This window comes from Pongo pygmaeus, chromosome 23, assembly GCF_028885625.2.
Source record: "Pongo pygmaeus isolate AG05252 chromosome 23, NHGRI_mPonPyg2-v2.0_pri, whole genome shotgun sequence".
In the NCBI taxonomy this organism is placed as follows: domain Eukaryota; kingdom Metazoa; phylum Chordata; class Mammalia; order Primates; family Hominidae; genus Pongo; species Pongo pygmaeus.
Window position 1 is genome coordinate 34326432 of NC_085931.1, and position 26613 is coordinate 34353044.

The 26613-nt window shown below is 48.7% G+C and overlaps 1 protein-coding gene across 6 annotated transcripts in view; it reads right to left on the reverse strand.

Annotated features, from left to right (window-relative positions):
- Window positions 1–515: 515 nt before the first annotated feature.
- The window catches only part of SPECC1L (sperm antigen with calponin homology and coiled-coil domains 1 like), a 148148-nt gene continuing 122050 nt past the window's right edge, over window positions 516–26613 (reverse strand). For all 6 annotated transcript variants that reach the window (XM_054469313.2, XM_054469318.2, XM_054469312.2 and 3 more), the window contains 3 exons: window positions 6372–6488; window positions 5367–5426; window positions 516–3542 (listed from right to left, as the gene is read on the reverse strand). In XM_054469313.2, the coding sequence (XP_054325288.1) occupies window positions 3453–3542; window positions 5367–5426; window positions 6372–6488 (267 nt within the window). In that variant the 3' untranslated portion in view covers window positions 516–3452. The remainder of the gene's footprint in view (window positions 3543–5366; window positions 5427–6371; window positions 6489–26613) is intronic.

Sequence of the window (26613 nt, forward strand, 5' to 3'; positions counted from 1 at the left end):
CCGTCTCAAAACAACCAACAAAAAACAATGCACAGAAAAAAAGGTTTATCTGGTTGCCTGTGGGTAGTATACTTTTTTTCTTCTTCTCTATTTTATACATCCTGACAATTATTTCCAAGATGATACATGCCTCAAAACAAACAAAACCCCTCGAGACACACTCCCCAGTCCCCGGGGAAGGCATGTGTCTGGGCTATGTAGGGGCTTCCACTCTCCTTGGGGCAGCTCTGCCATGGTCTCTGGGGTCTTGGCATCTGTCACAGAACCCCAGTGGTTACAGGGCTCACTGTCCCACAGCCCCAGGCCACACGGTGATGTGCTGTGGCCCAGGGGAGGCCACCCTGGACTCCTGGTCAGGATCTTCCCACACGAGGAAGTGCGCCTTGGGGTAGGGCCACAGGCTGGCTCAGAGGTGCCCTCCTCTCCACAGCCAGTCCCAGGAGGGAGCTGGGTTCTGGTTTATGCGACGTCAGAGGGATGGCAGGGAGTGGAGGGCAAGCTAGAAAAGCCCAAGCTTGTTGTTTCAGCCATTTTAATACATTCAAGAATATTTACTAGAACAACATTTAAAAGTATCGTCAGTCTGCAGAAGCCTGGGATCAAGAGAAATAGAAACGCGACTGGCCCTTTTGCAGTAAAGCTTGTGCTTGAAGGGAGAAGAGGCAAAGTGGCTTCCTGGAGACTTCGTGCCAGGTGCCACAGGACTGAGAGCATCTCTAAATGTCACTTTAAACACGTGTGAGCATCTATAGTCATTCCTAAAGCCCACAGTGTCCTAAGGATCCTATTAGATGAGGCAAAAGGCAACGCTTCTGGAACCCTCTCCCCTGCAGCTCTGCACGCAAACCTTCCCCAAGGAGGGGCCCGAGGCAAGCCTCTAGATAGGCGGGGCCAGGCTCTCTCCGCGCCCTCCCTCTTTCCCTGTTGCTGACCCCAGGCCTGATGCTGGACCCATGAGACTACCAGAGGGAAAACACAGATATAGCCCATCCATCCATGGCCACCTTCCTCCAGAAGATCCTGGGGACCCCTACCCCCCCATCCCATGAGGCACCAGGGCTAGGCTCGCATGGCCAGCAAGAGATAAAGTTGGGAACTGCAGACCCAGGAAAGTCACCTCATTCTTAGGGCAAAACAGCCCCTGAAAGACAAAATAAATATACCAAACCATGACCAGACAGCTGGATCCGGACAGGTGGACTGGCCTCTGTGAAGGCAAATGAGAGCTAAAGTGGGAACTGAGGACACCTAAGTGGAGAGACACTTAAAAACAATAATTCTCACATGAACATCAGTGGCTCATGCCAACAGCAGAGCTGGCCATCAACAGAGGAACAGCAACAAGAACACAACTCAGACGGGGGGCGGGACTGGGCCAGGCATCTGCGGGGGTCTCTGGTATGCTTTGTGGCATGACTTTGCTTGCCTGGCCTCTCCTTTCTTAGCTGAAAATGGGCATTTCACCAAAGGGCATCCAGCCGGCGGCAGCAGGGCTGATGGGCAGCTCCTGGCCATCTGGTGACCAGGTGTACCGCCAGCCGCACCCACATGCACAGCCCCTTTCCTAATAACCACATTCTAGGCTACGCAGACACGTTAAACTCCTACTCTAGAACATCGTGCTTGAATGCAGACCCCTCAGCCCACAATCGGGCTGGCTGGGCCTCCTGGGAGCCAGTCTGTGGGGCATCCAGTCTGTGGGGCAGTGACCCCGCTTCCACTAGTGGCTGGTCTTCCTCATGGTGCTATGCAGGTGCCAAACACAGTTGTATTCTCAAAGCTACAGGTCTTGTCTGGACATTGTTCAAACCAATAGCTACTGCGTTAGGCACACGGGAGATCCCTATTCCCAAAAACAGCTGTTGAGTTCTAGCCTGACAGCATCTCCAGTGACCACCTTTAAATAAGGCTTTGGTTCAAACAGCATTGACCCAGCACCTGGGGAGGGCGGGCACGGGGGGCATGGACCCGGCACCTGGGGAGGGCGGGCACGGGGGGCATGGACCCGGCACCTGCGGAGGGCGGGCACAGGGGGCATGGACCCGGCACCTGGGGAGGGCGGGCACGGGGGGCATGGACCCGGCACCTGGGGAGGGCGGGCAAGGGGGGCATGGACCCGGCACCTGGGGAGGGCGGGCACGGGGGGCATGGACCCGGCACCTGGGGAGGGCGGGCACGGGGGGCATGGACCCGGCACCTGGGGAGGGCGGGCACGGGGGGCATGGACCCGGCACCTGGGGAGGGCGGGCACGGGGGGCATGGACCCGGCACCTGGGGAGGGCGGGCACGGGGGGCATGGACCCGGCACCTGGGGAGGGCGGGCACGGTGGTAGGACACAACTCAACCACTGAGTCTTAGAGGTCCCGCCTTGGCCATGGAGGGCAAGTGGCTGCCCTCACAAGAAGAGTTAAGGCACTTTCTTAAACTCTGGCCTAGGAGAATTATGTCTTAGTGACTCAGTGAGTTTAAATGACACTGCCTGGGCTCCCTAAAGTTGTTTACTTTTCTCCTATTTCCTGCTTCATTCCTTGCTCTCACCATGCTAATGTACAGATCTTGTTTAGATTTCTATGATTATTGAAACAATGTAACTTTGGTACTAACAGAACAGGAGCAACTTTTTCCAGCATTGCTTATAACAAAACAAAAATCCTAACTAGAAAAACGCCTTACGATGAAGAAATCTAAAGCCAGAGCTGGGACTCCAAACCCCTTCCAGGCTGGAAGACAGGTTGCAGAATCCAGGCAAGGGGCCCCTGCAACTGCTTCCCGCCAGAAAGCCCAGCCACGTGAGCGCAGCAGCAGCACCCCAGCCCTGGCGTGCCCGTACCACGCCCTCTAGATACTCTCCCAGCTCAGGCTGAACACGCCTGGATTGTGTCGGCCGGGACAGCCCCGTCAGGTGTGGGGCAGCTGACTCACGTCTGTGGTGACATGCTCCTCCAAACTAGGACGGTGAAGGGCCCAGGGCACTGGGAACTGCCAGGCGCTGACTCTCCTTCTGGGTTCTCACCAGCACCGGAACCCACCCCAGCCAATAGTCAAGAAGTGCCGCAGCCGAGCCTGCATCAACCCCAGTGAGTTTCCCACAGAACTGAATCCCTTTTCCCAAATTCAGCTGTGCATGAGCCCTTTATGTTTGGTGCCCTGGAGCACTAGTGTAGTTCAATATTCTCTTCAGAAGGAAAACTCCAGCAGCCACCGGCCTGCAGGATGTGTGCTGAGCCCACACGACCTGAATGGATGGGTCACGTGGGAGGGGCCCTGGTGGGAGCTGTGGGCCACACAGCTGAGTTCTGCCAATACGGAAGCCCCGAGCTGGAGGCTCACACGCTGTGGGGCAGCCCAGAGTTGCTGGAAGCTTTACAGGGGTGCGTAGCTAATGGCGTTGGCGTCGCTCGGTCGCTGTGGAGGGGTACCCCCGCTATTGGGGCGGCTCCTCCTGGCATGCTCAGGTCTCAAAGTACTTGTAGATCGCCGTCACATACAGCATCACGTTCTGCCAATCGGGTCGTTCAGTCCGTACCATTTCATTAATGTCCTGACAGACAAGGAAGAGGCTTGGTTAGAACTGCAGGTCACCTCCAGGCTGTCCCAATGGGCTCCGCCATAGCAACATGGGCTCTTGGAGTCGGATGGGGCCTTGAAAGATTTTCTAGGCCTAATTACACATTTTTAAAGCCTAGCCAAGAACGCTTCCTCCCTGGGCATCAGCATCGTCCCCAGGCCATCCACCCCTGCCCCAGAGCCACAGGCAAGGTGCCTCCCTGCTCACGGCTCTGCAGGACAGGACAGGTTTCATCCAGTCTGGGCGGGGGAACTTCCTTCTTCCTCCCTGCGCCTGCCTCTCTTCTTAAACCATTCCTTGGGAGACCCTTCTGAGAGCCCTTCTCAGCCCCAGGCATTGGCCTAGGAGAATTTCTCTCTGTCAGGGGCTCCCAGAACCAACACTCTGATGGCCTTCACCATGGGCAACAGTCTGAAATCATCCAAGACTCTGCTCTGTAACTGTGCTTTGCAGAACGCCAGTGACCTGTGACCGGTGAACTGATGTTCTAGGAAAATAAACTTGGGAAACCGTGGACCCAACCCCACCCCACTCCAGTGTCTCACAGCCTTTAACATGAGACAGAAGGCCTCAAAAAGTGATACACTGCTGCTGCTGAAGGCTCGGGCAGTGACCCAAGGGGCCGGCCTGAGAGATCCTTCCCTTCCCATGGGTAACGAGCACAGGACTTGTGGCTGAGCACACAGGATCAGGAGGGCGCCCTTGGTGACTTGGTGCAGAAAACGAAAACCTGCCTGTTCAATGCAAGAATCTTGACTATAGAAGCTTTTGGGGGTGGGAAAAAGGCCTGCTTTTTTTATATATTGGAACTTTACACATGTTTTGTAAAATATCCAGGAATGGGGGAATATTTAACTTATTTTTCCCTGTACAGGTGAACAGAGGCCACTCTAAAAAAAGCACATTTCTAGGGATTTAGATGCACCTGTGGCATGAACACTCTAATGAGTGAACATGGGCGTAAACACTTCTTCACAGCACCTCCAGTTGCTACAGGTTAGGCTGGGGGCACAGGGATGGGGAAGTGGCCCTGGAGGGCCCCAGATCTAGGACTGTTTGGGGCTTGGCCTGGCCTGTGGGCTCTCCGCCCTTTCTGAAAATCCCCTGATGGTCTGTGTGTCCCATGTGATGCTGCAGCACTCAGTTTACTTAATAAAAGCGTCTCTGGGTGTAGAAGCTTTGGCTTTGGATTTGGACGCTATGTTTTCTCCCAGAAAGTTGGGCTTGGCAAGGTACAAGCGTGAGAGGCCTAAAGAACCTGAGAACATGCCGGGTTTCCACACTTCTGTCCTGTGAGTGGCAGCTCCCCACACCATCACGAGAAAGTGCAGGAGCCTCCGGTCCAGCCTCTAAAGCCGCCTGCCTTGGCTGGGAGCTGCCTTGCCCTCTCGCTCTAGATGAACAAGGCAGATGGACCTGCTGGTATGGTGTTTTTGACAGCGAGATTTATAAACATATGACATTTTTCTTCTAACCTGAGGGATTCCCTTATGGAAGTGATGACTGCGAAGAGCCGTCCCAAGTAAGGTTGGCTGGGCCCATGGTCTCAGGCCTCCCACCCTTTCAGGGGGCATCCTTAGGGTGTTTCACGTGAGATAAAGTGCTGGGGGCCAGGACACAAGATCCCACATCTGCACCCACCCTTGACGGGACCCTCCCTTGGCCCCAGAGCACCCCATAGCTGCCTTTTACCAGGCAGCCACACTACCCCATGCCCACGAGGATTCAGCTTAAACAGGACTGAACTCTTCTTAACCAGGAGGGCCCTGCCAATGACTCAGGGGGACAAGGGCTCACCAGTGTGGATTTGATGCCGACACTTTCAGCTGCCTGGAAAGCCAGCATGAAGTTCCTTCTCTGTAAAAGAAACCATGTCACTGCAGTGCATGAACAAGGCACAGAGAAAGTCACGTGGCCTCCACAATCGCCTAGGACAGATGCATCTGAAGGATGACACTCACCTCTACCTGGTGCCACAACAAACCTATGCTGGGAGCCTGAGCTTCTGCGTCTGCACTAAGTACCCTGTACTAGGCCCGGCCACCCTCCCCTCCCGACCTGCTGCAGAGTGACCCACCAACACCTGTTCTTTCCTCACTCCTGAAGAATCCTACTTCTGCCGCACCAATGCTGTGGCGCCTGAACACGTACCCCCAAAAGCTAGTTAGGAATACTCATCAAATGAGCTTCCCCCACAGGGATCTTCGAGGGTTGTCTGCAGGGCTGGGGGCTGACATGGGGAAAGCAAGGGACTGGGGTGGGGGCTGCGGGCCTGGATCTTCTCTAGTGGCCCTCTGGGTAGGGCTTCTTCCCTGACCCTGTCCCCAAGGAACTCTCTGGATGAAACATTAAACCATGCCCTGGAGTGCACAGGGTTGGTGTTTCTTGCCAGTTCTAAGGCCCACAGTGCAGAACGGGCCATGGAGTGACAGCCCTCCTCAAGGTGGCAGGAGGCTGGCCTGGCCTGGTCAGCACTGCCTGACTACTCCTGCCTTCAGGGAGCTTCTTGGCCCCCTCCTGATGAAGCTCTTCATCCTAAATGTCACTCAGGAAGCACTGGCTGCTCCCACTAGGAATGATATCACTTGGGGAATTCTGAATCAACCAAATACTCCACACAAGGTGGGTCAGGGACTGGTGGGCTCAGCATGAATGACCTGATCCTAGAATAAGACCCAGATGGCACGAGGCAATTGCAAGCCAGCGCTGTGGCATGTGACCTGCTGAGGCAGGTGCTGCCCTTGGTTCTCCGCCCTCCAACCCTGTGAGGTGGGTGCCAGGAGCTGGCCCTCCATGGCCTACCTTATCCTGGCTGTTCAGTTCTTGATATGGAATGTGGGCAGGGAGATATGTATGCAGGAGGGCACAGAAGGCCAGCCCATCGTTCCAGCTGCTGCTGAAGTTTGTAATGTCAATATTCTGAAGGAAAGGAAGAAAAACATGTAATCAACACATGCTGAGACCCTCTTAGGAGATGCCAAGGAGGACGCAGGAGGCCTCAGATGCTGCACGGCCTCCAAAACACAAAACCAAAACCAGGGCAGGGCGGCTGTGTCCACGGGCTACCTGGTATCTATGACTCCCCAACCCGTCCCACCCACCAGCTGTAGATGGCTGCCCCTGCGTGGTCACACCTGGGCCTGGTATAACACGTGGCGTCTTGCTGACTTACTAGCTGTTGCATATAAAGAGAGGACCCTAGGCTGCTGAAGCTGGCCTCTACCATGACCTGTTGGGGTGACAGTACAGACCAGAGGATGTGGGTGGTAATCAATGACCCCCCCCTGTTTTTTTTTTTTTTTTTGATTTGTTTGTTTGAGATGGAGTCTCACTCTGTCGCCAGGTTGGAGTGCAGTGGCATGATCTCGGCTCACTGCAACCTCTACCTCCCGGGTTCAAGTGATTTCTCCTGCCTCAGCCTCCTGAGTAGCTGGGACTACAGGCATGTGCCACCACACCTGGCTATTTTTTTTGTATTTTCAGTAGAGACAGGGTTTCACTGTAAGCTAGGATGGTCTCAATCTCTTGACCTCGTGATCCACCCGCCTCGGCCTCCTGAAGTGCTGGGATTATAGGTGTGAGCCACCGCACCTGGCCGGTAATCAACGACCTTTAAAGCACCATGTATTAAAATGCAACTCATTCTCCATTGGTTGTTGAAGCACGTAAAAGATCCTCCAAGTCAGGGTGTATCTCAAAGTATGCCCACACATGAAGACACCTTCTGCCCCTTTCACTGTAACGACACCTGCTCTGATGGATGGTGAGAAGCCAAGGAGAGCAACAACGTGGCCCCCTGAGCATTGGTCCAGGCCACGCACCACATGTACTGGAGATTGCTGTAGTGTACCCCACCACACACTTGTGGTTAAAAAAAGTAATCTGAAAATACAGGTTTTGCTTAAAGATGTCTTTGATGAGGCAATTTAGTGGTCTGATTAAATGCCTCGATCCTCTGTGCATTGGTCTTTTTAGTGTCTGGTGTGGGGAGGTGGGATGCGTACAGGGCTCCTCAGCCCTGCAGGCTGTGGCCTCAACTCTGCCAGGGAGAAGCATGAGGCACAGGAGTGGGGCAGGGCTGTTCTGTTAAGAAAAGTTATGACTCAGCCTGACCTCCCAGATCAGGGACTCTAAGCTAAGACTTGCAGTCCATCAAAAACCTCTGCAATTTGCTGCCAGGCATGCACCTGTGGTCCCAGCTACTCAGAAGGCTGAGGCAGGAGGATCCCTTGAGCCCAGGAGATCAGGGCTGCAGCATGGTATGACTGTGCCTGTGAACAGCCATTACACCCCGGCCTGCCAACACAGTGAGACCCCCCCATCTCCGAAAAAACACACAAACCACAAACCAAAACACCTCTGTAACTTGAAGGTGTCATCATCTGACAGCCCCCATCTTGCATTAGGAGCCGATTAAGGCCGGCTATGTGCTCTCCATGCCACGTCTTGGGGAACCACCTCAACTTTTTAAAATTTTTTGAGACAGGGTCTCTCTGTCACCCAAGCTAGAGTGCAGTTGGTTCACTGCGGCCTTGACAACCTCCTGGGGTTAATCAATCCTACCTCAGCCTCCTGAGTAGCTGGGACTACAGGTACGTGCTACCACGTCCAGCTAATTTTGTTTGTTTTTTTGTAGAGATGAGGTTTGCTATGTCGCCCAGGCTGGTCTGAAACTCCTGAGCTCAAGCGATCTCGCCTCAGCCTCCAAAGCAGTGAGATTACATGCATGAGCCACTGTACCCAGCCTTGACTTTCTTTTAAGGGGCACCTTATTCCATGTTTTAAAGTATTTTTAACTATAAAAGGAATATATAATTCATTTTTTATTATTACTTTTTAAAGAGACAGGATCTCACTTTGTCTCCAGGCTGGAGTGCAGTGGCACAATCATAGCTCACTGCAGCCTTGAACTCCTGGGCTGAAGCAATCCTCCCCACCTCAGCCTCCCAAAGTGCTGGGATTACAGGTGTGATCCACCTTACCTGGCCCAGAGTATTTTATCATATAAAATATTCTGCAATTCAGCTGGTATGTAGCCTAAAGGCTTATTTGCAAGAGTCCTTATGAAGATGAATTTACACATTTCAATTTTCCTAATACACACTTTATGCAGACACCACAAGCTGAACAAGAACACCTCCCCACCACCCTGTCCCACTTTCATTATTTCACGCTACCTTCAACTGCACCAAGAGCCAGCTTCCTAGGTGACTGAGAAAGCCCAAATTTTATTATTCAATGCAAACTGTCCAGCTCCTGGGGAGCACTTTATACTCCTCCCAGGAATGAGTGATTCCCAGAATAATATTAACACTATTATTATCATTATGTTATTAACTATATCTGTATAGAATCTTACAAAGTTTACAAAGCACTTTACGAATCCTGACCCCTCTTTATATACTGTTAGGACCTAACACCAAGTCAGGGACCTGGCTCAGAGACAAGGGCAGGTGGGGGCCATGGGAACCCAGGCTCAGAGCTGTGAGGATGTGTCCAACCAGCAAGGACCCAAGTAAAGCAGGCTGGGTAGGCCGCCCCTGCGAGGGAGACCGTCAGTCCAGCCTCACAGCTCTAGGCAGGTGTCCTTACAAAGCAGCAGACAATGTGGAGGATCACGAGGCTGACTTCTCATCACCTGCATCATCAGAATGTATTGTCTGGCTTCTGACTGCACGTGCCCAGAACGCTCCAGTGTCTGTGCAAAGCATGAGCCTTCCAAAGGACAGCAGCCCCAAGAGTTACTTTCATAGGCCATTTCCTCTCATTAATCTGACCATCTGCTGCTTCCAGCTTCTCTGATATGACCCAGAGATATTGTTATAAACTGCTGTGAGGAAAGTGACCAGATTAAGGAACAAGGAAATGCAAACCTGCCAAGAGTCGCAGGGGAAGGTGGCAGCAAGCCTGTGGTGGCTGGTGTGCCGACAGTCTGACCTAGCTACCTAAATGTGTGCCACCAGGCATCCACTGACATCAGCCCTCCCCAAATACCTGGGCCAGGTGAGAATCCTCTCTGCCTCAGTGCTGTAGTCCTCACACTTTCTGGCCATGAAGATGCAGTCCTGAGAGTAAGACCTGCTACATTCCCGCCTGGCCCGCCCTCCACGCGGCTCTCTGCTCTGGCCATGATTTAACAGTTACCACCCCATAAAGGGTTCTGATGACCTAATGAAAAAGGTGCCTTGTGGCAAACAGGGCTTGACAGTTACTGCTGACTGAAGACCCCTGAACACACGCACACGCATGCAATCTCATCTCTTTGATCTCATTGGAATCTCAGAAAGCAGCTCTTTAGGGAAGAAACTAGGACCAGGGAGGAGTGCTAGCCAGGCGGCAGAGAAGACAGGACAGGACAAGAACCCTTGCCCTAGGCATCCTGTGAGCAGTACTCACTTTCACTCTCACAGTCACCTACAGCAGTCTGGAAGGAGGGTGAGGCTCCGAGAGGCCAAGACACTCACCCAGGCCACAGAGCGGGTCTCTGGGATCATTCAAAGTGAGGTGTATCATAGGAGGATGGGCCTGCTTTCCTTTAGTTGTCTAGGTAAGATTTCCTAATGCCCTGTGCACCTTTCCACAGTGAAGTAAGTCTAGGATTGGGGTACAGAGAAGAGGCAGGAATGAAGTATGCAAGACAAATGAAGAATGGGCCGGGACTCACTTGCTCCATAATTTGCAGGGCCCACTACAAAATGAAAATGCAAGGTCCCCTTGTTCAAAATGCAGAGGAAAAAGTCTATTAAAGGTACTAAAAAAAAAGAGCCAGGTCCAAGGGACTAAGCGCTTGATGAAAGAGGCATCCTTGCAGGGACAGGAGGCCAGGAAGCTTCTTAATAACGTGTGGAGCTCTGTGTGAGGCCAATGGCAGTGCCTGGCCCTCAGAGGTCACATTCACTTCTGGAGGAAAACAAACCTTCACTTCCTGCCCCAGCCGCCCCTTCTGCTCCCTGAAATGCAGGCAGCTCTGGCAGGGTCGTGGACGTGCCTGGCCTCACCACTGCACAGCGCCTCGAGGCAGAGGCTCCTGTGTCCCATCCGCCTGGCTGTGGGAACCCCAGCCTTCCCCCTCCGCTTCCTCAAGATAAACCCAACACCCCACCAGGGAAGAAGCTGCTGCTCCAGCACCCCCGCCCCACCTGGAACCTCCGGGAAGAGAGACTTCATTTACAAAGCATGCCACAGTGACCTGAACCGGGAGGAAAACAATGGCTCCTTCAGTTCCAGGCTGAGGAAGTTCACATTTGAGTACCTGACAACGAAATTTCCTATCAATACAAGTAAAGCCCAAAAGAAGGCTGGGTGGGGGCCCTACCTCCCTTAACCCTTGGAGGGCTGGAGGGTAGCCAGGCCAGACTGCTGCACGTGGCTCCAAGGCACCCTATGTGATAAGCTGGAGGCAGAAAGTAGGGAGCCCAAGTGAAGCCTGAGCGCCCACTGGCTGCTCTGCCTCCTCCCCCATCCACAGAGATCATGTGGGGAGAATGAGCCGGGCTCTGAAAAAGGGGTTCCTCCAGGGAAGTGAGGAAGAAGCCCGCAGCCCTCTGCTCCCAACGTCACTGGCTGTTGCATGGTTTGAAATGTTCCAGGCTGAAAAGTCTAACTGCTAATGAAGTCATATTGACTAAATATAAGAACAACAAAGCTGGGTTCTCGGAAGGCACGGTGCAAGAACACCAGGCAGGAAGGCAGGGAGCTCCCCTCCACATGGCTACCACAGCCCGTTAATATTATGACAGGATCAGTATCTTGGAGAGGAAACACATGAAACGACACAAAATCGCATGGAATCACCAGAGAAATGGCTTCTCCCTTCCTCACTCAGTCAAGACCCTTGCTCTGCAGGTGTGACCAGCACCCAGTAAGGCCTCCTCCACCCACTACCTGCCAGCAGCCACCACTCACACAACCTGCCAGCTATCCCCAAACCCAGACCACAGTGGGCTCCGGGCTGCCAGGGGAGCACAGGGAGAGAAGAATGATCCCACAGACCAGCTCTGTGCTTGGCCTCTCGGAGCCTCAGCCTCCTTCCAGACTGCTCTGGATGACTGTGAGAATGACAGTGAGGTACTGCTTGCAGGATGCTTGGGGCAAGAGTTCCTTCCCTGTCTTCCCTACTGCCTGCTGAGCACTCCTCCCCTGATCCTGGGGCCCTCATCAAGTGTCTGCAGGCGGCCCCCAGACCTGCCTCTTGCCATCTGCCCCTCATGCCTCTGCTCCATGCCTGGACCCCACAGAAGAGCCTGGGAGCAGCCTGGTGCTCTGTCCCCATCTGCATGAGGTCTGGAACTAAACTTTCTGTTGCTTTCTAAGGTGGCAACAGGTGAATCTGCCTGCGGATTGGTGGCCCCTGGAACTTATGATCCCTACCTTCCCAGGAGGGCTAAAGTCACCCTGGATATTCTTGGCAATTGAGGAAAAAAGCTAAAGCTTTTATGCCTTGGATAAAAACAACTCACCACCACCAGTATGAAGCTTGCAGACAGGGGTCTGAACCAGGTTTGACACTTCCTGGGCACACCACCCTGGCTATCTTGGACTTCAGTGAAATCACAGCCCACACAAGATGATGAGTCTTCGACCCCTTCTGAAACTGTGAAGTGCTTTACACGTGTAGTTTTTTTTTTTTTTGAGGCAGAGTCTCGCTCTGTTGCCCAGGCTGGAGTGCTGTGGCGCAATCTCAGCTCACTGCAAGCTCCGCCTCCCGAGTTCAAGCAATTCTCTGCATCGGCCTCCTGAGTAGCTGGGCTACTTTTTGTAGCCCGGCTAATTTTTGTATTTTTAGTAGAGATGAGGTTTCACCATGTTGGTCAGGCTGGTCTCAAACTCCTGACCTCAGGTGATCTGTCCGCCTCAGCCTCCCAAAATGTTGGGATTACAGGTGTGAGCTACCGTGCCCGGCCTGTAAGGTATTTTTAGGGTTTAGTTTGCTTACTGTAGAGGAGATGGCTGCTGTGTTGCAGATGGCATGAATCCAAACCAGGACACCAACACGAAACAGAATCACTGAGAATGTCCCTAGGCTGCTCCTACCTGGAGCCCTGCTCCTGGGCACGTGGCCGCAATTCTGCTGACCCTCATCATATTCATGTGAGCTGTAAACCTCCACCTGCCTCCACTGCTTCATGTGTTGCTGCACATGGTGCAACACCACGTGCCCTGGTGTGTGGTTCCTTCCTTCCCTCCTTCTCCCCTTCTCTCTAAGGGGGTTTGGATGAGGAACTCAGATAACAAACTAGCTCAAAATCCCAACTGCTGGAAGTTCTCACTCAAAACACAATGGTAGGAAGCATGCTCTACAATCACTTGTTTCAAAGCCATTTGGATGCCACAAGGCAGAGCTTTCCACCCCGGCAGGAGGGCCGTGGCTGCCAGTATGTGGATTTGTTTTCTGCAGGCCTGCAAAGATCATGTCGGGATTGGCATACAAACAGAAAAATGAAGGGCCTGGAGTTGTGTTCTTCCACTAACGGTAATGGGGAACCTCCACATTGGAGAGCAGGAGACACAGCGACATCCTAAAATCTGTGGCCCCAGCATGGAATCCACAGGTGGACGTGGCCATGGCCACACATCTAGGGACAGCCTGGGGCAGAGGGCAGAGGGCCTGGGGATGGGCTGCTCTTTTTAAGGATTCATTTGCACACTCAGCGAGTCCTCACCTGGGGTTTCATGGGTGGGCATCTTGCTGAACAGGGCTGACACGCGGACTTAACATGGGCCAGGGCTCAAGGAGGTTTAAAGGGAAGTGTGGCTGGACTGGGGTCAGAAGAACAGCTAGGAGCAGGGGGAGGGCAGTCAGAGGCCGGCTGGTCAGTGGCTGCAGAGGTCCGTATCAAGTTGGGCTGGAGTGGTGGGTGGGAGATAGAGGGCTCCGGGGATACTTGGCAGCTAAAGCAGACTAGACTTGGCAACAGACTGGCTATGAGGAGGGAGAGCACATGCAGTGCTCTGGATGGGCCTTGGCTTCTGCGGGCAGAACCAGACGCTGGTGGTGGCCTTCACAGAGGCAGAGCTCCCTGGAGGAAGGTGGGCACTGAGCAGATGAGGGGTGTGTTTTTGTCACCTTAAGTTCAAGATACCTTGGAGACACCCAAAGGTGCTTGGTGGTGCTGACACGTCAGGAGAGCAGTGCGGAGAGACAGAAACTGCGGCATCATTGGAGTCCTGTGTGGGATCCCCTAGGGATGTTCACAGTGGGCCATAAGCAAGAAGGAGGCCTCGGATCCAGCCCCTCAGAACTCCAACAAGTAATGGCCATGCTGAGGAGAACAGCCTTTAATGGAACACAGGGAAGGGCCGGGGGTTGGGGGAAAGAAACCAGAAGGCAAAGGAAGAGTGTGTTTAAAACAGGACAGAGTGGTCAATGCAGCAGTGATATGGAGAGGCCACAAGGACTTTCAATCTCCTGCAGTTAGAAACATATGAGTTGCCATGAAGCATTAGGAGCAACAGCGAATAAAGGGAAGAGCAACCACAAATCAGGTTTGTGTGCTTTTAAAAAAGGGAGGGAGTCTCTCACTATGTTGCCCAAGCTGGGCTTGAACTCCTGGGCTGAAGGGTTCCTCCTGCCTCAGCTGCTCAAGTAGCTGGGACTCTGGCCATGTGCCTCGCAAATGAAATTTTCACAAGCCAGAAGAGCATGAAATTAGATGAGCTATAATAGCGTTACAACTTTCAAAGATATCCCTTCTTACAAGTTTATTTCACAGAGCTTGCCTAGAAATAGCATTTCTATTTAGTAGAAGTGGCGTTTTCAGTGCATAAGGAAAGTCCTTATCTTCCAGGGGTTTCCCTCTGAGGGAAGGCCATTTACACTTTGCTGAAGAGCAGAGGGGCTGGAGGGCCAAGGGCCTTCCACTCTGCACTCATGTCCTGATTCCTACAGAGACAGCTTCTGATGGAGGCCAGCAGAGCCCTTTAAAGTAAACTATTCTTAAAGCCAAAACTCACACTTATTTGAGGGGAAAATGCACACTAACGGAAGGAATTTCTATTGTTCACTATTCACAGGCAATGGTGCCAATCTAAGAAGAAAAAAATTAACTTTTTTAAAATAAAAGAGACATAGAAAACATATTACTTACTAATTATAATGCAAGTTTCTTACTGATGAATTCAGATTTTGCATTTAGTTTTTTTCAGGTCAATTTAGAGCTTTTCTACTCTACGAGATAATTCCATGTTTGGATTGGGGTCGACAAAACAAGAGAGATGACATGTGCCAGAAGAAACTTTCAAAACGGCCCCTGCACAGACTCGAATGAGAAGCTCTGCCCCATTTTCTCCTAAGGGCACACGTCCTTCATCCAGGAAATGTCGACTAAGAGATGTGACAGGGGACAGACAGGACCTGTTTCACAGTGCCATTTGCTGTCCTTTCTACCCTCATAAAGACTCCTGACAGCCTCGCCCCTCCAAGAGACTGGCTGGGTGGTTTCCACTCACTGCTTCTTGACCAAGGATGGAAACACCAACTGTAGATCTGACCCTGCCTTCTGTCTGTGGCCTTAGGGTGCGATGTGAAAGCCAAGAGATTATACAAATCTCCACAAAAAAGATTAAAAATATGTCATAAAAGATCTCTAAATGTTTTAATTGGTTTGAAGTTTAATTAAGGGCCATAAAATATACTCCCAAATACCACATGCTCTTTAAATAGCTATTAAGGTTCTGGTCTATTTAAGGAAATGCCACTTTTATGGACACGGCAAGAAGCCAAGGGCTCTGATTCATCTCTCTGCTGACACATGCAAGCATCCACTTCCTCATGCCTGTCTGAGCCGTGCAGAGCACTGTCCCCAGGTCCACCTTCAGGCAGAGGTGGTCCTCACTGGTCCTCCAGCTTCACAAGGACACCACACTGTTGAGCTGCAACCCAGTGCACTCAGAATGAAACCTGCTGGGGATCACAGCCCAGCCTCATGAGGTAAGAGTGAGTTACTAACAAAACCCTGGCTCACGACGCCCCCCCTATACTGTGGGGCAGAGTTTGGGAGCCTGAGTGAGGTGAGTGAGGTTCCTTTTCTGCGTAGTATGGTGGGAAAAGATATAATGTCTGAAAGAGAGTAAAAAAACCATTGAGACTGTTGATTGATATCGCTGGGTAGTGGCTGTTAAACACAGAATGCCTGGGAGTGATGAATGGGCACCTGCCTGGGGCCGGTGGTGCCTGTGGGGTAACCTGGCCAGCCCTCTAGCTGCTGATCTAAGGGTGCTGCCCTGGGGACTACAGTGCTCGTCTCCTCCCTGAAGCAGGGACAATCTCTGCTCCAGGTCAGGGGAGGGGAGAGAAGGAAGGGGAAGGAAGGGGAAGCAGTACATTTTCAGGGAGAGTCTTGCCCGGCTCATCATGGAGCCCAGGTGTTGGTACTTACATGGTAAAGAGGGAGCAAGAAGGAGGCAGTGCAGGCGACCGAGGTGGAGCCGGCAGCCTCTGGAGATAGGCCCTGCATATCTTTGCTCTTGATCTAATACGGACCCTCAATCCTCACTGTGCCCTACAATCACTGCAAAGATTTTTTGGGTTTTCCTGTGCTCGCCCCACCCCAGAGACATTCATTCATGTGGTGTGAGCGAGTCAGGGCATAATTTTCTTTAAAGGTCCTCAGGTGATCTGAATCCACAGCCAACAGGAAGGCTCACCATTTGAAAAACTGAAGTTAGGTGTTAAGTACAATGGGGTGGTACATCTAAAATGTGACATCGGTGAGTTTATGGTGATACCTACAAAGGCACACCCAGCCTGGCTTGGAAACCACTCGTGAACCTGAGTGCTGGAAAATCAAGGGAGAGGAACAAGCACCTGGTAGAACTTTCCTGACCAAACCATAGTCAAGGCAGCTGAACAGCTGACAAAGGGGTTTCTCTGTAAAGAGGAAGCCTAATGAAGGAAGGAGTGACAGAATTACCCAGAATGACTGACCTCGTTATCAGAGGCAGTGACATCACAGAAAGAGGCAGCCAGTCCTGCTGCGAATGGACAGAACTCCACAGCTGAGATGTTTCTGTCAAAAACATGAACTGGAATCAGATCCACCCTCCAGCTCTGCCTACCAGTTTACACCACGGACAACAGGATGGGGAAGGAACCAACAGAATCTGAACTGTGGGTCACTCTGTAGGATGCACAATCAATCCCGTTCCTTCAAAAAGAAACTGAAGAAAAAAAGAAGATTTACGAACTGAAAGAGACCTAAAAGAGACATACTTCCAAACGCAATGTGAGAACCCTATTTGGATCTTAATTCAAGCAAACTGATTATGACACAATGGGAGGAGTGAGCTCTAAGTGTGTGGTGACATTAAGTGGCTGGTGTTTGTTTCCGAATCCTCCAGGTGGCCGTGGGGACAGCGCCCTGTGCTGATATCTTGTCACTAGGGGTATGTACCGGAGGGTTGTTTTACTATTCTCATGACTTTAGTGCATATTTGAAAATTTCCATTAAGAACAAACAAACATGAACTTGATCAACAACAGAAAGACAACCCAGTTGCCCAAACATAAAAATGAGCAAAGGACGTAAATAGAACATTTCCCCAAAGAAGTATACAAATAGCCAACAAGCACATGAGAAGGCTCAACACAGTTAGTCACTAAGGAAATTCAAATCAAAACCATAATAAGATGCCACTTCACACCCATTAGGATGGCTATTATTTAAAAGAAAAGAAAAACACAGTGAGGATGCAGATACTGGAATCCTTAGACACTGCTGGTGGGAACGGCAAATGATGCTGCTGCTGAGGAAGAGTTTGGCAGTTCCTCAGTAAGTTAAACACAGAGTTAACATACGGCCCAGCAATCCCACTCCTTGTCTATACTTCAAAGAACCGAAAGCAGATGTTCAAACAAATACCTGTACAGGAACATTCCCAGCAGCACTATTCAAAAAAGCCAAAAGGTAGAAACAACCCAAATGCCCACCAATTGACAAATGAATAAACAAAATGTGGTCTATTCATACAATGGAGTATTTTTTGGCCATGAAAAGGAACAAAGTACAAATATATGCTACAACATGAATAAGTATTGAAACATTATGCTAAGTGAAAGTTAGACACAAAAGGCTACATATTGTATGATTCTATTTATATGAAATATCCATAAGTCAAATCCAGAGACAGAAAGTAGACGAGTGGTTGCCAAGTGCTGGGGAGGAGAAGGAGCTGACTGATGAATGGGTAGGTGGTTTCCACTTGGGGTGATCTAGTTTTGGAACTAGGTAGTGGTGATGAATACACATTGCAAATGCACTTAATGCTACTGAATTGTATGTTTAAAAATGATCAAATGGTAAATTTTTGTTACATATGTTTTACTCAAATAAAAGAGGCTGCCAGATGTTCTGAAGTACAGTTTATGCCCAGTAACTCTATACACTAGGTGGATCTCATAAGCAACTAAATTATCCTGGAGTGTTTACTGAGAAGTTACATTAAAACTCAGATGATGCATGAGCATGGATTCTATGAGAATTTATTACAGCTCTGCTTTAAAAATGTAAAAATAGATATATTTCTTAAAAATAAACAGGCAGCTAAGGGTAGGAGGCAGGGTATCAGTCAGCTTGAAACTGAGTACCTCTGGTATGGCAAAAGGAACCTGATATATGTCATCCTCTGTAAATGGCTATTCCCAAGAAAGGGAAGCCATTCCTGATTCTGTGAGAGAAGCAGCCATATTTAACCACAACTACGTTGCCCCATATGCTCAAAGTAGCAAGCACACTTCTCAGATATAGCTTCAACTATATTGAAGCTTCACAAAAACAAAATCTATAGTATGTTTTGGATTTAATATGCTTTAACTTTTTTTTTTTTTTTTTGAAATGGAGTCTCGCTCTGTCACCCAGGCTGGAGTGCAGTGGCGCCATCTCAGCTCACCGCAAGCTCCGCCTCCTGGGTTCACACCATTCTCCTGCCTCAGCCTCTTGAGTAGCTGGGACTACAGGCACCTGCCACCACACCCAGCTAATTTTTTGTATTTTTAGTAAAGACGGAGTTTCACCGTGTTAGCCAGGATGGTCTCGATCTCCTGACCTCGTGATCCACCCGCCTCGGCCTCCCAAAGTGCTGGCATTACAGGCGTGAGCCACTGTGCCCGGTGCCTTAACTATTTTTAGTCAAATGAACCTATTTTGAGGGGACAGTTCAGAATAAAATAACTGGTCAGCCAATGTCACCCTAAGAGATAGGGATTAATGTCCCCATAAACCCCTCCAGAGGGAGATGTTTCATGGAGAAGCACACAGGAATCATGATGTCTGCTTTCTGATAACTCAGGAAACTGCCACCAGGCAGAGATGGGTGTCAGGCAAGAGCCACTGGCTGGGTCACAGCTAATTGATGAACTCTGAGCATGTTGTGAGCAGTTTTATTAGCAGCTTAGGAATGAATACTGTCTTTTCCCACAGATTTAGTTTAGCTTTGGCAGGGGATGTTACTCACTAAAATGCAATCTCAACTGAAAAAGACCCTCGCGGAAATCCTCAAGCAAGATCTGTCCTGGTGCGTGCTCTGAGGAAGGGACTGGGTGAGGGAGGGAGGTAATGGTGCAGAGTTGTGTCCTCATCCTAACCCCCAAAAGCTTTCCTGGCCTCTTTAGGGGAACTGGATTCTTTGAAGAGATAAAAACTAGGCCTTCCAAAACATCCAGGGGGGCCTTCTTTAATTTACCCTCAAGACAAATGTCACCAGTTATGTCTTCAGGCTCAGAGAGATGAATGTGGTGGAATCTGAGTGGTGTCACCAGCCATGACTTATACAGAAACCCTGTTCAGAAGCCTTCTCTGAGAAAGGCCTCTTTAGTTTATGCTAGAACCCTGTGGTTACAGGAAGAAGCTTCAAGGCTGACTCCTCCTCCATTTTAAGTCCTTGGAAATTCTTTATACTGATTTGAAAGCCATGTCTCTGTAAATCACTGGAAAAGCAGAGTGGTGTGGCCAAAGTATTCTAGGTTTCAGAGTCCCATGGATCTGTGCTTTGATTGTTGGTGGCACTTTGTATTGCCTGTAGGACTGTTGGCACATTGTTTTTAACTTGTATAAGTCTCACTCTTCTCATATGCACAATGGAAAAAATAATGAATGATGAAGATTTAACAAAATGACATCTGTAAGGCCCTCCAGCTGAAGCTCAACACATCCTGTCCTCTTCTCCCCTGATCCCTGCTCTTTGCCCCTGAGATGGTGTTGATTCCACTTTCTACAACACAAAAGTGTGAAACACAAGATTGTTCCCTTGGCCCCAGGAGAGGCCTCTGAACACCAGAAGACAGCTATGCTGGTTCCTGAGTCCCTTTCTCTAGCCAGTACCCCCAAATTTCAGGAGATCCTGCCATGTGGCCAAAGATGAAGATCTGATGGCTCTGCGAGCAGCCACAGAAAATTCTGTCACAGGGTCTCCAGGGTGTGGACTGCAATGTACTGCACTTATATGACTCTGCTTCTCTCTCAGGCTCCAAAGGGGTGAGCTTAATCTTGACCAAGTGCTGAATGGTAAACCTGGCACACTCTTCAGGCAAACAAAGGTTTGCTGAATAACATACTGGTGTAAGAAAACTGTATCCAGAAACAAAGTCCAGAGAATTTAAAGAGAAAGAAAAAAACATGCTTCACTGCTAAAAATGAGGTCTGCTAAAAAAAATATGAAGCAGACACAATGGGCAAAGTATGTATCTGGACTCATTCAAATACTAATATTTGAAAAATATAACATATAAAAAAGGATAAGCTACTAAACTGAGACTATAGGATTTTATTAATTTAATACAGAGCAAAAAGATTTAGACCACTGCATCAATGGTGAAACCTTATGCACTTTCTGAATGCATCATTATTCTCTTGGTACTGGTATTTCAGAGGAAGACCACCCACCCAACTTCACCCTCCAAGCACCTGACACCGGCTGAGACAGAACGGGAGCCTAGAAGGACAACTGGTCTTCCCTGGCACAACACTTCCTATTTCTGAAATCACAGGCAGTGCATTTAGTCTGACCTGGGACATCCAGGCCATCTGAGTACAGCAGCCTGGATGTGAAATGCACCATGGTCTTGCAGGAGCTTAGGAAGGAAATGATATCAGGAAAGAGATGCTCAATATAGTGTGCTCACCTTACGATGAACTTATTTTATTGCTTACAGCAGGAACTGAAGCATTCTTTTCAATCTGTCAGTGTATTAGTTTCTACACCTACTAGATACTGTCTTGGCAGAGGGAAAATGGCAAAACAACTAAAAAAGGTGCACACCTGTGGCACCACCTTCCTGTACTTCTCTCCAGAGCCCTCAACTCAGTGCTCAATGGTTTACTTACTTTTCCTTTAGTGCAATAAATGATGAAGGGAACCATAAAACACTTCACTTTGGACCAAATATAACAAGATACCACCACTGGAAGAAAGTGACTGACAGGGCCATCACCAGGACCCCAGAGAAGAGCCGGTGTTTGAGCAGACTGCCCTGCGTGGCACTTCACTCCTGACCCCATGCTTTTTTTGGGGGTTTTGTTTTACATACGAGTTGGTTACCAGCTTTTCTTGCTGTTTCCTTGGTATTAAAACACAGTAGGGTACAGCCAGATAAAGAGCGTTGAGGACCCTATGGAGGGACACAATGGCAGCAGAAGTACAGAGGCCACATGAAACTCAATTTCTATGCAGTACAGTAAATGAGTGTTTTTAATCACAAACTGGAGTGTTGAAAAGGTTAAATTATTCCCTGGAAAAAGCATAATTTTAAAAGGCCTGGAAATAATAATATGTTTCAGAAATAATCTTGAAAGTTCTTTTGAGGCTGGGAGGGTGGCACACCTGTAATTCCAGCACTTTGGGAGGCCGAGACGGGTGGATTACCTGAGGTCAGGAGTTCGAGACCAGTCTGATCAACATGGTGAAACTCCGTCTCTACTAAAAATACAAAAATTAGCTGGGTGTGGTGGCAGATGCCTGTAATCCCGGCTACTCAGGAGGCTGAGGCAGGAGAATCGCTTGAACCCAGGAAGCACAGGTTGCAGTGAGCCAATGCACTCCAGCCTGGGTGACAGAGTGAGACTCTGTCTCAAAAACAAAAAACAACAAAAAAACCCCAAAAAGTTATTTGAGGGCAAAGGTCATGCTCTAGACTGCATTCTGTTGCTCCTTGTATTTAACTACCTCTCTGGTTGTGTACAGCAAGTGTCAAATATGTATTCCATGGCTGGTTTAGAGCAATGAAAGAAAAATTTCCACAAGTTTAGATGCCTAAAGGACAGAGCCAGCATTGCAAAGATGCATCCGCTGACAGTTCCCTGCAGGAGGTATAAACCCAAAGAATCGCTCTGTCACTTGACACCCAAGGCCAAGAGCAGAATCTTGCCTTACTTGATAACTTGAGGTCTAACATCTAGCCCAAGAAGATCCAAAGCCTTTTTTTAATCCGTATTTTCTCTGGGCCAGGTGTGGTGGCTCACACCTGTAATCAATCCCAGCACTTTGAGAGGCAAAGGGGGATAGACTGCTTGAGGCCAGGAGTTTGAGACCAGCCTGGCCAACATGGTGAAACCCTGTCTCTACTAAAAATACAAAAAAATTAGCCAGGCGTGGTGGTGCATGCCTGTTGATCCCAGCTTCTTGGGAGGCTGAGGCATAAGAATTACTTGAACCTGGGAGGCAGAGGTTCCAGTGAGCTGATACCACGCCACTGCACTCCAGCCTGGGAGACAGAGCAAGACTGTGTCTCAAAAAAATAAAAAAAATTATTTTCTCTGAAGAGTACTGAGAAAAAAAGTGTGGATCCCCAAATCCTTTCCTTTGCAATCCATGAAAATGTCTCTTAAACAAATCTGCTCTTCTTCCTCTGTCTTTTCTGGAGCAGCTGTCATTGACCCTGATGAAATATCTCTTCCTTGGAGAAGACATGTCCTCTTCCTTTCCCCTCAGTCCCTCTCTGGTATTATGGGGCATCTTGTATGTGTCAGTGTGACCAGGCTGTTTTCAAGGTGCTCTTAAATCCTTCACTCTATCACATGCAACCTTCCCAACTTAAGTCCACAGGCCAAAAAGTTCACCTCAATCCATACCTCACATCATATTGGGAAATGAACTCAAAATGGAGTAGAGACCCAAATGTATAAAAATTATACTTTCGGGAGAAAATCTTTGTGATCTTGGGTTATGCAAACATTTTTTATTTACAACACAAAAACATGTATGCTTCATAAAAGAAAAAATGTATAAATTGCATGTCATTAAAATTAAGAATTTCTGGCCAGGCGCTGTGGCTCACGCCTGTAATCCTAGTACTTTGGGAGGCTGAGGCAGGCAGATTACTTGAGCCCAGGAGTTTGATACCAGCCTGGGCAACACGACAAAACCTTATCTTCCAAAAAACAAAAGTTAGCCAGGTGTGGTTGTGCATGCCTGTAGTCTCAGCTACTTTGGAAGCTGAGGTGGGAGGGTCGATAGAGCCCAGGAGTTTAAGGCTGCAGTGAGCTATGATTGCACCACTGCACTCCAGCCTGGGTGAGAGTGAGACCCTGTCTCAAAAAATCCCTCAAAACAAAAAAAACAAAGAAGATATATGGTGGCAAATAAGCATGTGGAAAGATGTTCAACACCATTAGTTATTAGGCAACTGCAAAATTAAAACCATGAAACAGCACTACACATCTTCCGAATGTCTAGAGGCTGACCATATGGTCTTGGCTAGAGGACTAGGATTCTCCTTCACTGCTGGTGGTAAAGTGACAGGGTAGAGCCAGTCTGGAAGACAGCTGGGCAGCTTCTGGAAATGTTCAACCTATACCTACCACATGATCCAGCAGCTAGTCCACTTTTCAGATGTCCTTATGCATATGCAATGGACTGAATATTCCTGTTTCCCCAAATTCTTATGTTGAAATCCTAATCCCTGATATGATAATATAGGGAGGTGGGGTTCTTTGGGAAGTAATGCGGTCATGAGGGTGGAGTCTCCATGAACGAGATTAGTGTGCTTTTAAAAGGGACCCCAGACAGCTCTCTCATTCTCTTTATCTCTACCATGTGAAGACACAAGACGGCAGTCTGCAACCTGGAAGATGCCCTCACAAGAATCCCACCATGCTGGCATCCTGATCTCAGACTTCCAGCCTCTAGGCCTGTGAGAAATAAATTTCTGTTGTTTATAAGCCACCCAGGCTATGGTACTTTGTTACAGTAGTCCAAACTGACGAAGACACCATACGAACACCTGCACATGAATGTTCATAGGAGTTTTACTTACAATAAGCAATAACTGGAAACAACCCAAATGTCCATCAGCAGCTGAATGGCTTAATAATTGTGGTAAACCCAAAAAATGGACTAACACTCAGGGAAAAAAAGGAAATGAGCTACGGTTACACACAATGACATGAATGAATCTCAATGTGCTAAGTGAAAGGAGCCAGAACTCCCCTAAAATTGTACACACTATGATTCTATTTATATAAAACTATAACAAATACAAACAATATACAGCAACAGCAGATCAGTGGCTGTGTGGGGATGGGAGATGTGGGGGAAAAGCAGGATGACGGGAGTACAAAGGGGCACGAGGAAATGTTCATGCTGATGGTGTGTCTATCATGTGGTGATAGCTTTCACAGGTGTAAATATGTGACATATATGTATATGTATGTCAAAAGTTATCAAATTGTAACCTTTATATGCAATTTATTATATGTCAACTATACCTCAATGCAGCTATTAAAAAAAAGGAAGCCCAAGGCCACAAACACATTTAGGTACCACACAGGCTCTCTCTGTTTTAGAGCTTTTTAACTGAATGTAGTACAGGTATAAACCATGGCAGAACTGGATACAGTCCAGGCACAGTCCAAGGGACCCTGGTGAAAAGTTGATGTCTGATGGAAGATATCCTGGGTGGACACTAACTGGCAGAAAGTCATCTGGTGTGTTCCAGAGTATACGCTAAATCTTAGGTGAATCACTAGAAAGTCCTGCAGCTGCAAACACACCTGGCTTACATCATGTGGCATTCTTCCCTACACCACCACTTAATCTCACCCTCATATTGCCTCATCTACCCAGATTCCCTCTCATTTGTGAGGCAACATTAAAAAAGCATCATAAGGTTCTGTCAGGTCAGTGTCACATTATTAGCTTCTCTAATTACTTAAGTAAGAGATAATAGTCTATGTGGCAGATTGGATTTTCCAAAAATGACCACAGCAGTATTTCTGGCCCCACATCCTCTTCAGAAGCCTGCTATGCCCCATCAAAAGGTGGCGCCTATTTCCCTTCCCCTTGTAACTGCCTTGACAAACAGTATGGTAGAAGAGATGCTGCGTGGCTTCCAAGACTGTGTCATCAAAGGTGGGGTGGCTTATGCCTGTCTCTCTCTCGACAACTGTTCTTGGAATGTGGCCACCACATTTTGAGGAAGCGCAGACCAAATATTGGAGAGGCTACATAGAAGTGCTCTGGCCACAGGTCTAGTGAAAGTCTCCACCAACAGCCACCAGACCTGCGAGGGAGGGAGCCATCAGTTAGCTCCACCTCTCCAGTGGCGGTGAGCTGAGTAGAGAGGAGATGAGATGAGATATCCCCACTAAGCCCCACCCAAACTGTAAACTCATGATATAAATAGACGTCATTATGTTAAGCCATTAAGTTTTGGGTGGTGTTTATAGATAACCAGCCTCTTTTCTATTGAATCTAAAGAGCGCATTCAGAAAGGAAACTAGTTTCTCTCTCTCCTGCCCTACATTGTCTAATGGCTAATTACCCTTCCCATAATCATTTATCATGAGGCAGCAATAGGGCATCTTTACAAATAACCTGCTTCTCAAATGGAGAGGTCACCATAAATTGCCAGAATGACCTCAGGCTAAACTCATTTGTGAAAATCCAGAGCAATCATGTATCTAATGAAATCAACCTGTTGAACTCCAACTTGTCTGTGGAGGCCACATCCTTATGTTGTCATCCCATCCAAAGTGGATGAAGCACAAGAAAACAATGATTTCTCATGATGCAAGAAGTCGAGAACTGTGCCTGTTATTTGAGATGATATATAAAGATTATTTGACCTAGAGAATTTAATAATTCTGCTTTTAGCAAAATAATTAGGCAGCTCTTGAAAATGTTACTTATCTGATTTCTGTTTCTCAGTATTACTCATAATAAAAATACCTACTTACTGGAAACTTACTGAAGAGTCTGCGACACTGCTGTGGAGGCTGGATAGCTCAGTGGAAAGAGCCTGGGGCTGGGAGCTTGGAGAGCCAATTGTATGGTCTTAGGCAAGCATGGCACCTTTCTGATTTGCAGACGTGAAATGGAAGCCCTGGGTTTGTGATTTCTAGGGGCTGTCTCAAGTCTGACTTCCTCTAACTTCTGAGAATGGAATGTGGGTGCTGATTCACATGAAGTATTTCACATTTTATCTAAGGAAATGCATCCTGAGACAATTATCTTACAGCTAAACAACAGCATTGGCAAACAAACCATTTTATTACATTCGGCAGGTTTTCTCCATGGCATTAGTGGGAGTTAAATGGAAAAAGAATGCAAGAAAAAGGAACAAAACCTTGAGCTAAAGGGAAGACAACCCTGTAGAGTTCCATTCAAACTGCTCAGGCCTGCCCACCTCCACCACCTCCAGTAGCCCATCTAGTTGGTGAAGTAACAACAGGTACATCCAAGCTACTGCTGTTGCTGCCAACAGACCATGCCTCTGCCAGGGCACCATTCCTAATTATCTTTCCAAATCCAAATGTACTGGTCCTGAATGCAGCTCTGAAAAATGCTCACAGTGAGGGGAGTGAAATGAGCATTTAAGGACTGGTGCTGTATGCAAGGCCTCCACTCCTTCCCCTGTTTAGGAAGATCTAATTTGTGTCATCCAGGGGAGAAAAGCCTTGACTAAGTAGTCTCATCTACCACACACAAAACACACTGATCAAACTCATTTATGGTAATGGCACTAAGCAACTGATTTTTAAAATTACAGCCCTGAAATTTCTGGAAATACATGTTAATAGTAGCTATCAAGATCATGTTTAAACAGAACGCAGTA